Source organism: Pleurodeles waltl, chromosome 9 (genome assembly GCF_031143425.1).
Source record: "Pleurodeles waltl isolate 20211129_DDA chromosome 9, aPleWal1.hap1.20221129, whole genome shotgun sequence".
NCBI lineage: Eukaryota > Metazoa > Chordata > Amphibia > Caudata > Salamandridae > Pleurodeles > Pleurodeles waltl.
The window spans coordinates 972,717,496-972,729,966 of NC_090448.1; the positions used below are offsets into that span (position 1 = coordinate 972,717,496).

At 44.6% G+C, this 12,471-nt stretch overlaps 1 protein-coding gene across 2 annotated transcripts in view; it reads left to right on the forward strand.

Annotated features, from left to right (window-relative positions):
• SPTLC2 (serine palmitoyltransferase long chain base subunit 2) overlaps positions 1-12,471 on the forward strand; it is a 327,100-nt gene that overhangs the window by 151,675 nt on the left and 162,954 nt on the right. For both annotated transcript variants that reach the window (XM_069208404.1, XM_069208403.1), the window contains exon 6: positions 6,845-6,938. In XM_069208404.1, the coding sequence (XP_069064505.1) occupies positions 6,845-6,938 (94 nt within the window). The remainder of the gene's footprint in view (positions 1-6,844; positions 6,939-12,471) is intronic.

Sequence of the window (12,471 nt, forward strand, 5' to 3'; positions counted from 1 at the left end):
TGGATTTTCTTGTAAGTCAGAGAATTTCTGATGGACACTGTACGGTAAGTCATGTTATGAATAACCCCGTGTGCCAGACTGGATCGGATATTTTTTGAGCATCTGCTCTCGCATACCAGTATAGCCTACCATTGGTCTTTCCTCCATTAATTATTGCTTCAGGAAGTAACAGTGGTGAGCCACATATATAAACTGCCCCTGTTAGCTGGCGTCAATTCCTTTCATTCCATGGCCCTGGATGTGGATCCGTAGCTCCTCTCCAAACTTCATTTGAATCTCATCAACCCAGGAATGCAAGTGTATGCGCAGGAACTGTCAAATAATCCCCCCCCCCAACCCACCTCCACACACACAAAAAGACCACAACATTTAACTGTGCCTAGACTACAGTAAGCAGATGACAATCCTGAGTTTACACGACTTTTGCCTGTGGTGTCTTGGGTACCTGTCAGGACTCGCATTCATGCTATAAATGCTCTCTTTCACCAAAAGGCTATCGGTGAGCTGGAGGAGAAGGTTTATGTAGCAGAAAAGAAAAAAAACTGGGCAGACCACATTCAAACAATGAACCAGCTCCTTCTCCAGTTGATGGGGTCGCTTCTGCTTTAAGTCATAGAGTGGGTTCCTTGCCAAGTCCTAGTCTGGCTCCAAGACTTCGAGTAACAGGAAGTACAAGTTGCACTTTAAGCACAAGAAGGTAAAGTGGTACTCTACATCTCACCATTTCAACGTGAGGCCAAGCCGCACAGTCAACACTCCAAAGATCTGACTGTGTAGGGGTTGTCCAACTAACAATCCATTCCGACGTAAATCTTGTCATGTCCCGCATTTCCAGAGCTGTCATCAACCCTGAAGGAAATAGGTCTTTGAAGAGGCCATGCTGCAAGTTTTCAAAATTAATTCTGGCTACCTTTGGAGTGCCTTCGGGTCCCAGTGAGCTACAGGGGCCCCACAGGTGGGACCTTCCCTCTCAGTGGAGTGACCTCAGTGGTCCTCTTCCCTACTTCGTGCTGACACCAGCCCATGCCTTCACTCCAATCTGACTGCTCCACCTCTGACTCATGCTCTAGTAGCCCCTGCTTTGGATCCAGCGCTGTCCCCCATGTTCAATCTGGATCAGACTTCTGCCCAGGCCAGATCCTTTTTTTACTGAGATAACCAAAGCTCAACCACTAGTGTTGGATAATCTGATGGCGGATGTTTTCTGCTCAGATTCAGATGCGGTTTGAGGGCTTCAAAATGTCCTTCAGATAAGGATGATAAGAGATAGACAACTTGCTCCACTTCATTATACTGATGCTGGACTAGTAATAGATTTACAAAATGCTAGTGGCTTTGATGATACTTCATAAACAAAATTGAAATCTTAGCCAGGAAAGTGCCTCTTTCACAGTTATTAGCCGGCAGGCTGAAAACCCGCCCGCTTCTAATTGTATAAACTAATGCCAACCTCTGAACGGATATATAGCAGCCAGGGACCGGTACGTTTGAGCCCTTGTTAGTATTCAGCGAGGTCCTTATGGACATCCTGATGGCATTGTGGATGAAGCAGTAGTGGGCTCCCCCATTGTGTTGCCTAGTAACTAGGACAGCATAGGCCAGCCCCTAGAGACCAAGCCTTAAAATTCATCACCCAACTCCTGACACCTTGGTGCTCCAGGATTCCACAAGTAAAGTCTTCCTAATGAGTGCCCTTATGCCTTGATAAACAGGGTGTCATAAAGTATGGACGCATTTGGCGAAAGAGTATTCTCTTCCACCAGATTGGCACTTAGCACCTCAACCATTTCTGTTTCATAAGCTGATACCTGAATGCTGTTTGTGAGTTGGCTGCTGAGATCTTGGCAGACGTCCCTGGTGAATTCCTGCCAAATAATCCCAGAATGACCAGACACTGCAAAATGTTTTGTGGTCTGACCTGGACACAACAGACTATATGGGCCATGCCATGAGCACCAATGTCTTTATCTAATGTCATGCCTGAATGTTTGTAGCAGATTGTTACAGTAACATTCTAGCATCCTTTGTGGAAACACATTTTAATAGTTCCAGACTTTAGAGAGAAAGAAGGCTGACTCTGTTCTGGAATATTTCAGTGACAGACTTGTTAATGCCGCTCCTTAAAGCTTACTCACATGCTCGTCAGTTCCACCAAAAAAAAAAAAAAATAATAATAATTCAGATGACACTCTTTGGACCTAGCTCCATGCCAAAAATTAGTCATTGCACCCCATACACTCCCAGCAAACAACTTTTCACAGTTCCCGCAAGCGTGGTGGTAACCGAGGTTGTGAACATCACCAAGGGCAACAATCTTAATCTAACTCCACACTCTCCACAGCAGCTACCAAGACCCTTTGATTTCCCCTCCCTTGACCATGCTCAGTCTTTGAGGGCAGTATTTGATTTTAAATATCCGGCTTGAGAATTGTAACGTGTGATCTGTGGTTGGTAAATATAATTTCAGGGGAGTTTCATTCTGCCCTTCAAATCTTTCCCCCTTGCATCCCACCTTATAATCAGCAAATCATGCTGCTATCCTTCTCCAAGACGTTCAATTGCTTTTGCCCTAAACGGCCTCAGAGAACGTCTCCAAGGCAGAAAAAGGAGAGAAGTGCTTCTTCCACTATTTTTGGAGACCAAGAAAGATGTAACACACAGGTCGACTTTGAATCTTCATTTCCAGAAAATCCTTTTTCTGGAAGGATTAATTCAGGATGCCAACTCTGGCCCAAGTCCTTTCTGCCCTTTCTGTGCTGAAAGACTGGGTGGTGTCCTTGGGACCTGCAAGATGCATACTTTCAAGTGGTGGTCCTGCAGTCCCGACTGATGTTACCTTTGAGTTGTAGTGAGTTGCTGCATTTCCAATTTGCTGTTTGTGTGTTTACGATAGAATTAGCAGTGGTCGTGGTCTATCTTTGCAGGTTGGGAATACGATACCTTGATGACTGGCTGCTGAAGATGACTCTGCACAGTCAGTTGCAGACTACCTCCAGATGACAGTCACCCTTTTTCACCATTGGGGTTTTCTATCAATGATCCAAAGTCCCATCAGATGCTTGCACAGACTATTGCCCTTCATAGGGGCCATCCGGGGCACAGTGGTGTTCAGGGCTTTCAGGATAAATGTGCAATCGGGCTTTTCAGTGCGGATGAGCCTAAGGCTTCTTGGATTCCTAGTTTAAGCATCCTCCTGGTCCCTCATGCCTGTTGGCTCATATGGGTCTTGCACTGGAACCTCCGCTTTCAGAGGGAACAACAATGAGTTGTCCACCTATCTGACCATATCTGTATCTCAGAGATGACCGTTTGGGACATTCACTGGTCGACACACCAACCAGTCAAGCAGCAGACAGTGCTCCCTGCCTCAACCACACCTCACAATAGTGCCAAACGTATAATCCCTTGGTGGGGCGGTTATCTAGCAGAACTGAAAATCAAGGGTCCCTCCTCCCCAGTTGAGTGAAATCTCCAGTCTTCTGAATCTTTGTGCCGTTTGTTTGCTCTGGGGACCCACCTCCCAGCCATTAAGTGGAGGTTAGTTCAGATTCTGACAAATAACTCAGTAATCACGTGGTACTGCATCAAACAAGGGTGGCTTAGGGTTCTGGCCCTTTGCCAGGAGCACAGTGCCTTTTGACATGGCTGTACCTTGAGGGGTTCCTCCTAGTGGCCAATCATTTGACAGGATTGCTCAGGTCCCAGGCAGACAATTTTAGCTGGCAGCTGTTGGTAGACCACTAGTGGTGTTTTCACCTGGTGGTAGCTCAACACATCTTTGCCTAGTGGGGTGTTCTCTGACTAGATCTTTTTACCACCACCCAGAACTCCAAGTGGTTTGATTACTGTGCCCTAGAATTTGCACCAACAGGCTTACAAAGAGACTCATTTAGTTGGGTGCGTGTACATTTTATATCACTAGCTCTCTTACGTAGAGTTTCAAAGAAGGCCAGGACTGATCTGGCTCAGATCATCTTGATAGCTCAGGACTGGATCTATTGAGCCTAAAAACTTGTCCTCAGAGCCGTCTACCTTTTTGTGAGGACCTCCTCTCTAAGCAAAAAGATAGGGTTCTTCCCCTAAATCTCCACAACCTACACCTCCATGCACAGAGATAGAGCAACAACAAATGAGCAGTTTTGACTTACCTGCTGAAGTAGTGGATGCGATTCTTGCATCTTCTAGACACGTTTTTATCAAATAAATTTGTTTGGGTCCTTGAGCAACATTTGTTGCCTGGTGTGGGTACTCACGCTACAAGCCATGCGCCCTTATATTTTGTTGTTCGGCTAGTTTTCAGTAGAAGAAGGATTTGCATTTGTATTGTATCTGCACTTTTGGCCTTTTTGCATTTGCCAGATCAACCGTCATTATTCAAGTAATCAGTTGTGATGAAATTTCTGTTAAAACGAAAAGAAAAAAAAAAGTGAATCAATGTTCACACCAGTGCCTTTTATGCGTCAGTGGGACCATAATGCTTTCATTAATTTTCTGTGCTTTTTATTTTTATTTTTTTTATTTTTTTTGAGCAGGTACCCTACTGTTCTTTGTGACTGCTCACCATCAAGATGGTGTTTTTCGTATGACAATTATTGATGATCACCTCATTGCTGAACTTAAAGCAGTGTCAATGCTTCCCCTATACAACACTTTCTTCTTATCTAACAAAATGGCCCTGGCGACTTGTGCTTCGTTTCTGCAAAAGTTGTATCGCTGTTGAGCGGGAGTCAGTCCATTATCCTACCTTCCTTTTTCGCTCTACCACACTCCTGTAGGGAGGATGAAAGGCTTCACTGACCAGACCCAAAGAGAGCTTGGTTACTACATTGAGTGTATTAGAGTGTAACCAGTTGATGACAAGCTTTTTGTAGGGCTTACTGGTGCCAGGAAGGGGAAGACTGCACAGAAAAGAACCCTGTGCAAGTTTATCAACTTGTATATCATAATCTGCTTTGCCTGGCCAAGAAGAAGCACCCCAAGGGCCTATGCTCATTTCACCAGAGCCAAGACTGCTTGAACAGCGCTGGCAAGGGGTGTCTCTGTAATTGGGTATCTGACAGACACTACGTGGGCATCCCTCATAGCGTCCACCAAGCACCACTGCCTTGACAGTCCAGTATATGGAGAAACTGTTTTGCCCATTGACTTCTGCAGAACTTCATGGTGTGAGTCGACTCTCCATGATTTGGGAGGTGCAGTTCAGGTATCTATTCAGTGGGTGAGGAATATCCAGTTAGAAATATCGATCAGAAGAACAATTTACTTACCTTCTGGTGAATACACAATCCAACAGATTCACTGCCGCCTCCCTCCTCTCCGTTCGGTGATGTGAACTCCTGTGACTATAAAAAGGCAATTTGCTTTGCATGTGAGGGTGTGAAAGTGCTCAAGGTGAACTAACAGCTTGTAGGGACAATGCCAATATACTACACTCTGCGTTCTGGAAGCTGTGTGAGTCTAGCATGGACTTTGGTGGAGCCACCTGGCAGCACACTACAGAAATGTTGTGAAAAAAATCCAGATCCAATCTGGGGGTATTCAAAATGTGAGTAATCTGCAGTTAAAGTATTCACCACAAAGAGCATTGCAGATGGTAAGTAAGTTCTTAATCACATCCTATCTTTTTTCAAAATCTATCTTTACCTATGTAAATGTCCAGTCTCACACTTGAGCTGAAGGTTTTTGATGTGAAGTAGGACATCTGCTTCTATTTAAAGTATATAGAAATGTGAGATGCCAAACAGATGTTCATTAATTATTGCACTATCTGTACCTGGTGGATGACAGTGAAGCAATCAGTAGGTCTTTGCTTTGTTTCTTACCTTTTAACCAAGGGGCAACAAATCCTTTATTGGAATCCTAGGCCCTATTCTGCGGGAGTAATCTAGCCACCAAAGCTATGAATGTTTGTGTTTATGAAATTTGTAGATCTCCCTGGAGATCAGTCAGTATGTTTGCAGTACACTACTTCTTAGACATTTACCACAGGATAGACTACCAGTGTTGCTAAGCTCCTGTTTGCTGGCTGACTGGGTGTTCTATCAATGACCAACTTTGTTTCCATTGTCTTGTTCCATTTTACTGCCTCTGTGATGCAGAGGCTTGGTATTCTATTCTGTGTTTATGAATATCGCTGTAGATATTTTTATGCAGGAGCAAACATGTTCATGTTTCATGGGAATTTCCAATGAACAACTTTTCAATTTCTTTGCAGAATATGAAAGTGGACTAAGTAGTCTTTTGTCCTGTTGCTTAATTCCATCCTCAAGATTAATTGTTCACTCAACTGTCCCATCTTTGTACTTTGGGACAGTCAGTAACCCTGGCTGGTTTAGAGTTAAGAAGTTTTTCACTTTAAGATGTGTTGCCTAGCTACTCACTTTCTTTATTTTTTTATGCCTTATTGTTCTTCTGAAGGGTAAGATTAAAGAAGGTTCAAAAGCCATATCTTATAAATTGTATTTGATTCAATGGCTAAGTTTAAAAGAAAGCAAACTAGACATTTACATGAGTATAACCTAAAAAAAAAAATGTGCTCCCTTTGTAAATGTTTCTGGTTCTCAGTGTAGGGTGAAAGATTTGGTGTTAATGCATTCATAGAAAATTGATGGAGTAAAAGTAAGTTACTTTCACAGATTCTTTGTTTAGTGAATGGGATTCAGTTATTGTGCTTATAGCGGCTGCAGTTTTTGTGTTCGATCTGGCATTGCATTGGTCAAGTATTCGGTAGCCCTTTTGACTTTATAACTGCAACTCCTTCAGTCAGAGAACACCTTGAGACTGAGAAGTGTATGATGCTGTTGTCTAAATGTTTCTTATTAATTTAATGTGCTATTGTTTACAGGGCTGCTTGATTTTGAGCGATGAACTGAACCATGCATCTTTGGTACTGGGCGCTAGACTGTCTGGAGCTACCATTCGAATCTTCAAACACAACAGTGAGTATTTTTAAGCCCTATTCTTTGCCGTGGGCCGGCATTTGAAGGATTGAATGGTTTTCTGTGTACAGACAAAGATAGACTTTGGCTTCCTGTGTACTGGCAAGTGAATTAGAAATTTAATGAGTATCTGGATCCAGTAGAATTCCACTGTTCTGTTGTTCAACATTAGGAGAACTTCCAACATTTGGAAAACTTTTTACTTTTCATGTGTTGTAGTCTCTCACCTAAATACTTCTCAAGAGGTCAGTCACTCCTCTCTGTCATTGGGACTCTGCTGTGCAGTATTCTTTCCTAACGCAAAAGAAAACTAAATACATTTTGCCTTCTATAAATCCCTAAGAATTTCCCTGCTACCATAACCATCATTTCACGCCGTACTGTTGGCAGTCTAAATTATCCAAATTGTTCAATCAAGACATTATGCTAGAGTAAAAATCTGCATATGATGTCTGCCCAAGACCTGGTTATGCTCCCGTTTTGCGATGGCTGCATTATCTTTGGTAAACCTTCAGAAATAAAGATGGTTGTGAGATGATTATATAGCAGAGCAGCATAATGTCTTGTATTGATGAATTTGCTTGATTGGAGTGTGGCAGTGATCTGAAAGCATTTGTTTTAATGGTGTGTGTGTGTGTATATATATGTTCAATGGCATGTGTAGCTGCAGATACACATGCTGTGCACATCCCGCCATCTGGTGTTGGGCTCGGAGTGTTACAAGTTGTTTTTCTTCGAAGAAGTCTTTTCGAGTCACGAGATCGAGGGACTCCTCCCATTTCGGCTCCATTGCGCATGATATATATATATATATATATATATATATCATTTATGGCTGTATAGCATGTATGGCTGTGGGTGCACTTGCTCTGCATACTCCTTCAATTTAGTGTTGATCACAGATGTTTGCAACTTGTTTTTCTTTGAGGAAGTCCGAGTTGGAAGACCTGTTGCAACACCACTCTTGGTGCAAAAGCGCTCTGACTCCAATTTCTGAAATGTTTACCTCTCTCCAGAATACTTAGAGACTTCTTCGAAGCCCGCCTCTCCTTCCTCTGCAAAAAAAAAAAAAAAAAAAAAAAAACCTTAAAGGAGGTAGGCTTATCAAAGGATGCAGAGTGGCCTCTTCAGATACACAAGACATTTTCACGGCCGAAGATGTGCCAGGCGCGGAGAAAGATGAAGCTGGGCCCTCTTGCATTCCAGTGGGTCAAGCAGAGGAGAGCCCAGAGTCTGTCTTCTCCGAAATCTAGTAGGAGATATTGTTTCTCAAACCAGCATTGAAACACACATCAGCCTCTGGCCAGAAGTCCAAGACAATGCCCCACACCTCTACAGTGCCTCACGGCCAGTCTCAAGTCCGACAAAGGCAGCGCTCAAGCAAGTGACATTAAGCACCAAGCTTAGCCGCAAACGGCACAAACCTTAGGGTTCCACTCCTCCAGCTGGGATGCCCCAGATTCAACTTGCTGGATTGACACCTACGAAGAGTGTATCAAAGGGCCTCGAACTGCTTTGCTCTTCCACACTGTCTTTACATCACAAAGCTGCTCTGCACCGACAACATCACCACATTGGCCCAAACTTCTGAAAAGTCACCTTCAAAGCCAAAATTAACAGTGAGAACACCTCCGCAACCGGCACAGAGGCCAGTGCTAAAGCTCCCCTTGATGCCGGAGCTGGACTCCACAGAGGGGTCCGTCTTTGAGAAACTTCTGAGTTCCTGGGTGCAAAGTAGAAATAGCTCTTCATCAGGACATGGGCAGAATACTTGCCAAACCTCCAGCTCCACGACTCATCCGGATGCCAAAAATACTTTGGTAGGCCATTGAGCAGGAACCAAGGCTCTACCCTCCATACCACCAAGCCTCTGATGGGCCATGTATTCGGCTACCAGCTCTACACACCCTACACTCTTCTCACCGCTGCCACCAACACCTCTTCCACCAGCACCTCTACCCCTGCTCTCTCCTCCATCTGAGCCACAGGATTGAGTCTGTGCCGGGCAGCCCTTACTACTCACATGATCCCTATGATGAGCCCTTTAGGCCCCAGGACTATGTGCTAAACCCCAAGATGAGCCAGAACTTGAGTCCTATTCTGCCAAACTATCCCTACCAGATGATACTACTGCATACCATGCAGGAATAGAAAGGGCTGCACAACATTAGGTCAAGCTGATATCCGTCGCTGACAACGTTATGAAGCTGGTAAAGGCCAACGTGGTCTCTCCCTAAGTGGAGAATAATCCTAAACCTGCCCCTGACGATCCAGCTTATATTTGTAGATAGATTTTCCCCGACTTCCTAGTTGTTCAGACTGCCTATAAAAGGGCTTCTGAAAAGGCCACAGGAGATTCACCTCTGATTGACAGGGTATGCAAATTAATGCCATTGGAAAGCAGGTAGCACTTGAAGCAGGCTCGCTTTTCAAACTCATTAGATGTCCTCTCCAGGTACGACTGGTACCAGTGGAAGGAGATAGAGGAGCTGTTGCATTCCCTACCAGAGGCCCATTTTAAAAGTGGGCAGGAGTTGGTTGCTGAACCAGTAATGGCAACAGTAGATACAACCTCAACATTGCAGATATGGCCGCTAGGGGTATTCATAGCAGCAGCATCCTATGCTATATGTATGGCTTAGGTTGTCATAGTTTAGGCCAGAGATGTAACACTTCCTCGTGAATGAGGCTTTTGATGCAGAGCATATGTTCTACTTCACTTCCTAAGTTCACTAGCAGTGCAAAAAAGTGCATCTTCAGCCGCAGATGGTTCAGAGAAGGCAAAAGATACCCGAACAAACAGAGGGCGATGACATTCCAACAGCTATTGCCTCTTTTTAAGACACACGGTCTCATTACTGATTGAACTTTCATGAAACTGTTGGTATTGATGACATCAGCGATTGCAACTTGATGCTAGACTGGCCTTTTCTAGAGTCCCACCTCCAATGCATTTCTTGGTGGGGTGGGGGAGTTCACCTCTGATATGTCAGTACAAAGCACCTGGACCCCTCAACATTTGGGGCACCATGTAAATTATCTGGTGCTTCTAGCCATCTGGCTAGCCGTTAAAGCGTTCCTCCCTCTTCTGTGGGGGAAACCAGTACTAACAAATGCAGACATGACAGCTGTGTTCTACATCCAAAAGCAACCAGCTCAAGTGATGTCTCCCTATGAGATTGAGTGCACCCACTTGTCATGCAGCCTGACTCTAAGCCAGTGCTTCTACTCTATTGCAACGATCAGCAGATGCTCCATATTCTTTTTTGTTCTGACTCTAACCATGTTCCAGAACAAGATGTAGCTCAGGATACAGATGATGACTGGAAGGGTAATGGTTTGCTCCGCCCTCACTATAGTGAAAATGCCATATACCTTGATTTACCAAATTCTTGTGGGTTTGATCACTCGCCGTATGGGCCACCCACGGAAGAAGAGCCTAATTTGCAGTGGTGTTTTGAAGGGCAACTGACCTACTAAAATTACAGCTCACCTCCATTGAAATAAAAACAAAGTTTGGCAGACATTATGCAGCCAGGGCCAGCAACATCAGAATCCATGCTTCCTTATAATGACGCTAGCACAGTTACTTCAATAACTACCTGATTCCTGCCCACCTATTCATTGACAGATGGCCAAGCATGTAGTCTGGCACTGGGTGACCCAGATTTTCTCACTAAGTTCCGTACTCAGGAGAGTCTCATTCCAGAGGCCTCCTCTACCAGTAAGATGAATCCTAATTTGTTTTCACCTCACCCCCCAATAAACAATCCAAAAGATAGGGATTGATGTCTTGAGTTTTTTCCAAAATATTTTTATTGGATTTTAGTGTGCATAGAATAAACACATTCCATAACATGTAACAACCAGGTTCGAGAAAAAAAATCATAGAAATCATTACAGTGACCTCCATTGTATGAAGTGGGATGAGTGTCATTTGTGTGTACGGTGCTGGGAGATACCCAGGCTTGGTTCAGGGAAGGAAGTAGTGTGTAGTCTCTTTAACCTGGTAGCACATGTATAATTTAGTGTGGGGCATGGAGGGGGAGAATGCTGGTGAGGCGTGACTACATTTAGATATGAAGTTCTTCAGTATGGTGGCTAAAGCAGGTGGGATAACCCTCGTAGTGATGGTGCATGCTACTTGGTGAAGCAGTGCAAGTTGGGGGAAATAGGTATGCTGTGATACAGTGCATGGCTGTAGTGCTGATGTTAGTAGGGTCGTGTAGCACACGATGTCATGGAGAGGGGTTATCCTCCCTCACCTCTTGGCAAAAGTGTGCCATCAGGAAACAGAGGGCCTACACCTTGGCTGCCCCCCACTTCTGCATTGTTCCTGTTATGTTGCCGTTGGGAGTGCGCCAATGCAGTGTAATAGTGCATTTAACCAGCAGCAGTTCTAAAGAATCAAAGTGTGCGCTGATTTTCTGTTGCTTTGTACATTTGAAAATGCCCAGTCAGCTGGTCTCCCATGTGTCTAGGCCCGGGAAAACTGTAACGACCCGCAGGGTGGAGTGAACGGCGTGCTGAAGAGCCATTCAGGCCCATAACAAATGTTGCAGGTCAGCATTGAGTGTTGGACAATATGAACAGTTGACTTGCAGGTTACAGTAGAGGTGGTTCAGCTGTGCTCGGGTTAAATATGCCCTGTGAAGGATGTGGAACTGCATGCCTTTAAAGCGGGAATTATGGGATACATTTTTGGGGAATTGAAGTGCTCTGTTCCACTTTATCGTGTAGCGGTCTCCCAAACTCTTCTTCCCACTTTCGGCATAAGGAAAGGAGGCAGATATGCGTGAGTTCATGAATAGCTTTATAGAGCCACGTAATAAGATGTCTATCACCGCCCATGTCCAAGATGGACTGGAGGACCGGGTGGGTGAGAGGCTCTTCCCCGTGACATTCCAAAGAGTACGGTATGCATGACCCATTTGCCTATGTTAAGGGAATTGCCCTTGTGGGAGGTTATTATCTTTAGCAAGTTGCACAAATGGGAGGACTTGCTCATCTGAGAAGAGGTCACCTACAAACCTTTAAATCCCGGGCTGTTCAGATCCCTGTGTGTCTGGGTAGGCTGATCAGTGGAAGAGTTTGGTTGTATAGTGGACATGCATGGGATAGGTGGTGTACTCGAGCCATGCAGGTCCATGCCACAGAGATCTGAAGGGGCCAAAGAGAGGGGGTGATATAGAATTGATGCCTTTAGTAAGCAAATGTTTTTTTTTTTTTTTGCCAGTCTGCCAAATAGATCTGTTAATTGTGATTTTGCCAGTGTTTCTGGAGGAGATTAGGGACTCTTTGGCTCAGGCAGTCTGTGATGGGCAGGACTCCGCAAAGTATGTCATTGGCGCAGGCCTGCATTCCACGAAATGCACTGACAGGGCAGTGGGTACCAGTGTTTTGGTTCATAGGCATGCCTGGATGAGCTAAACAGGATTTTCCAGCAATGTGCTGCAATTGGAAATGGATATTTCATTTGATGGATATCGCCTCTTCAGAGAGGGGCTGGGCTCCTCTTTGGAACCCTTTGAAG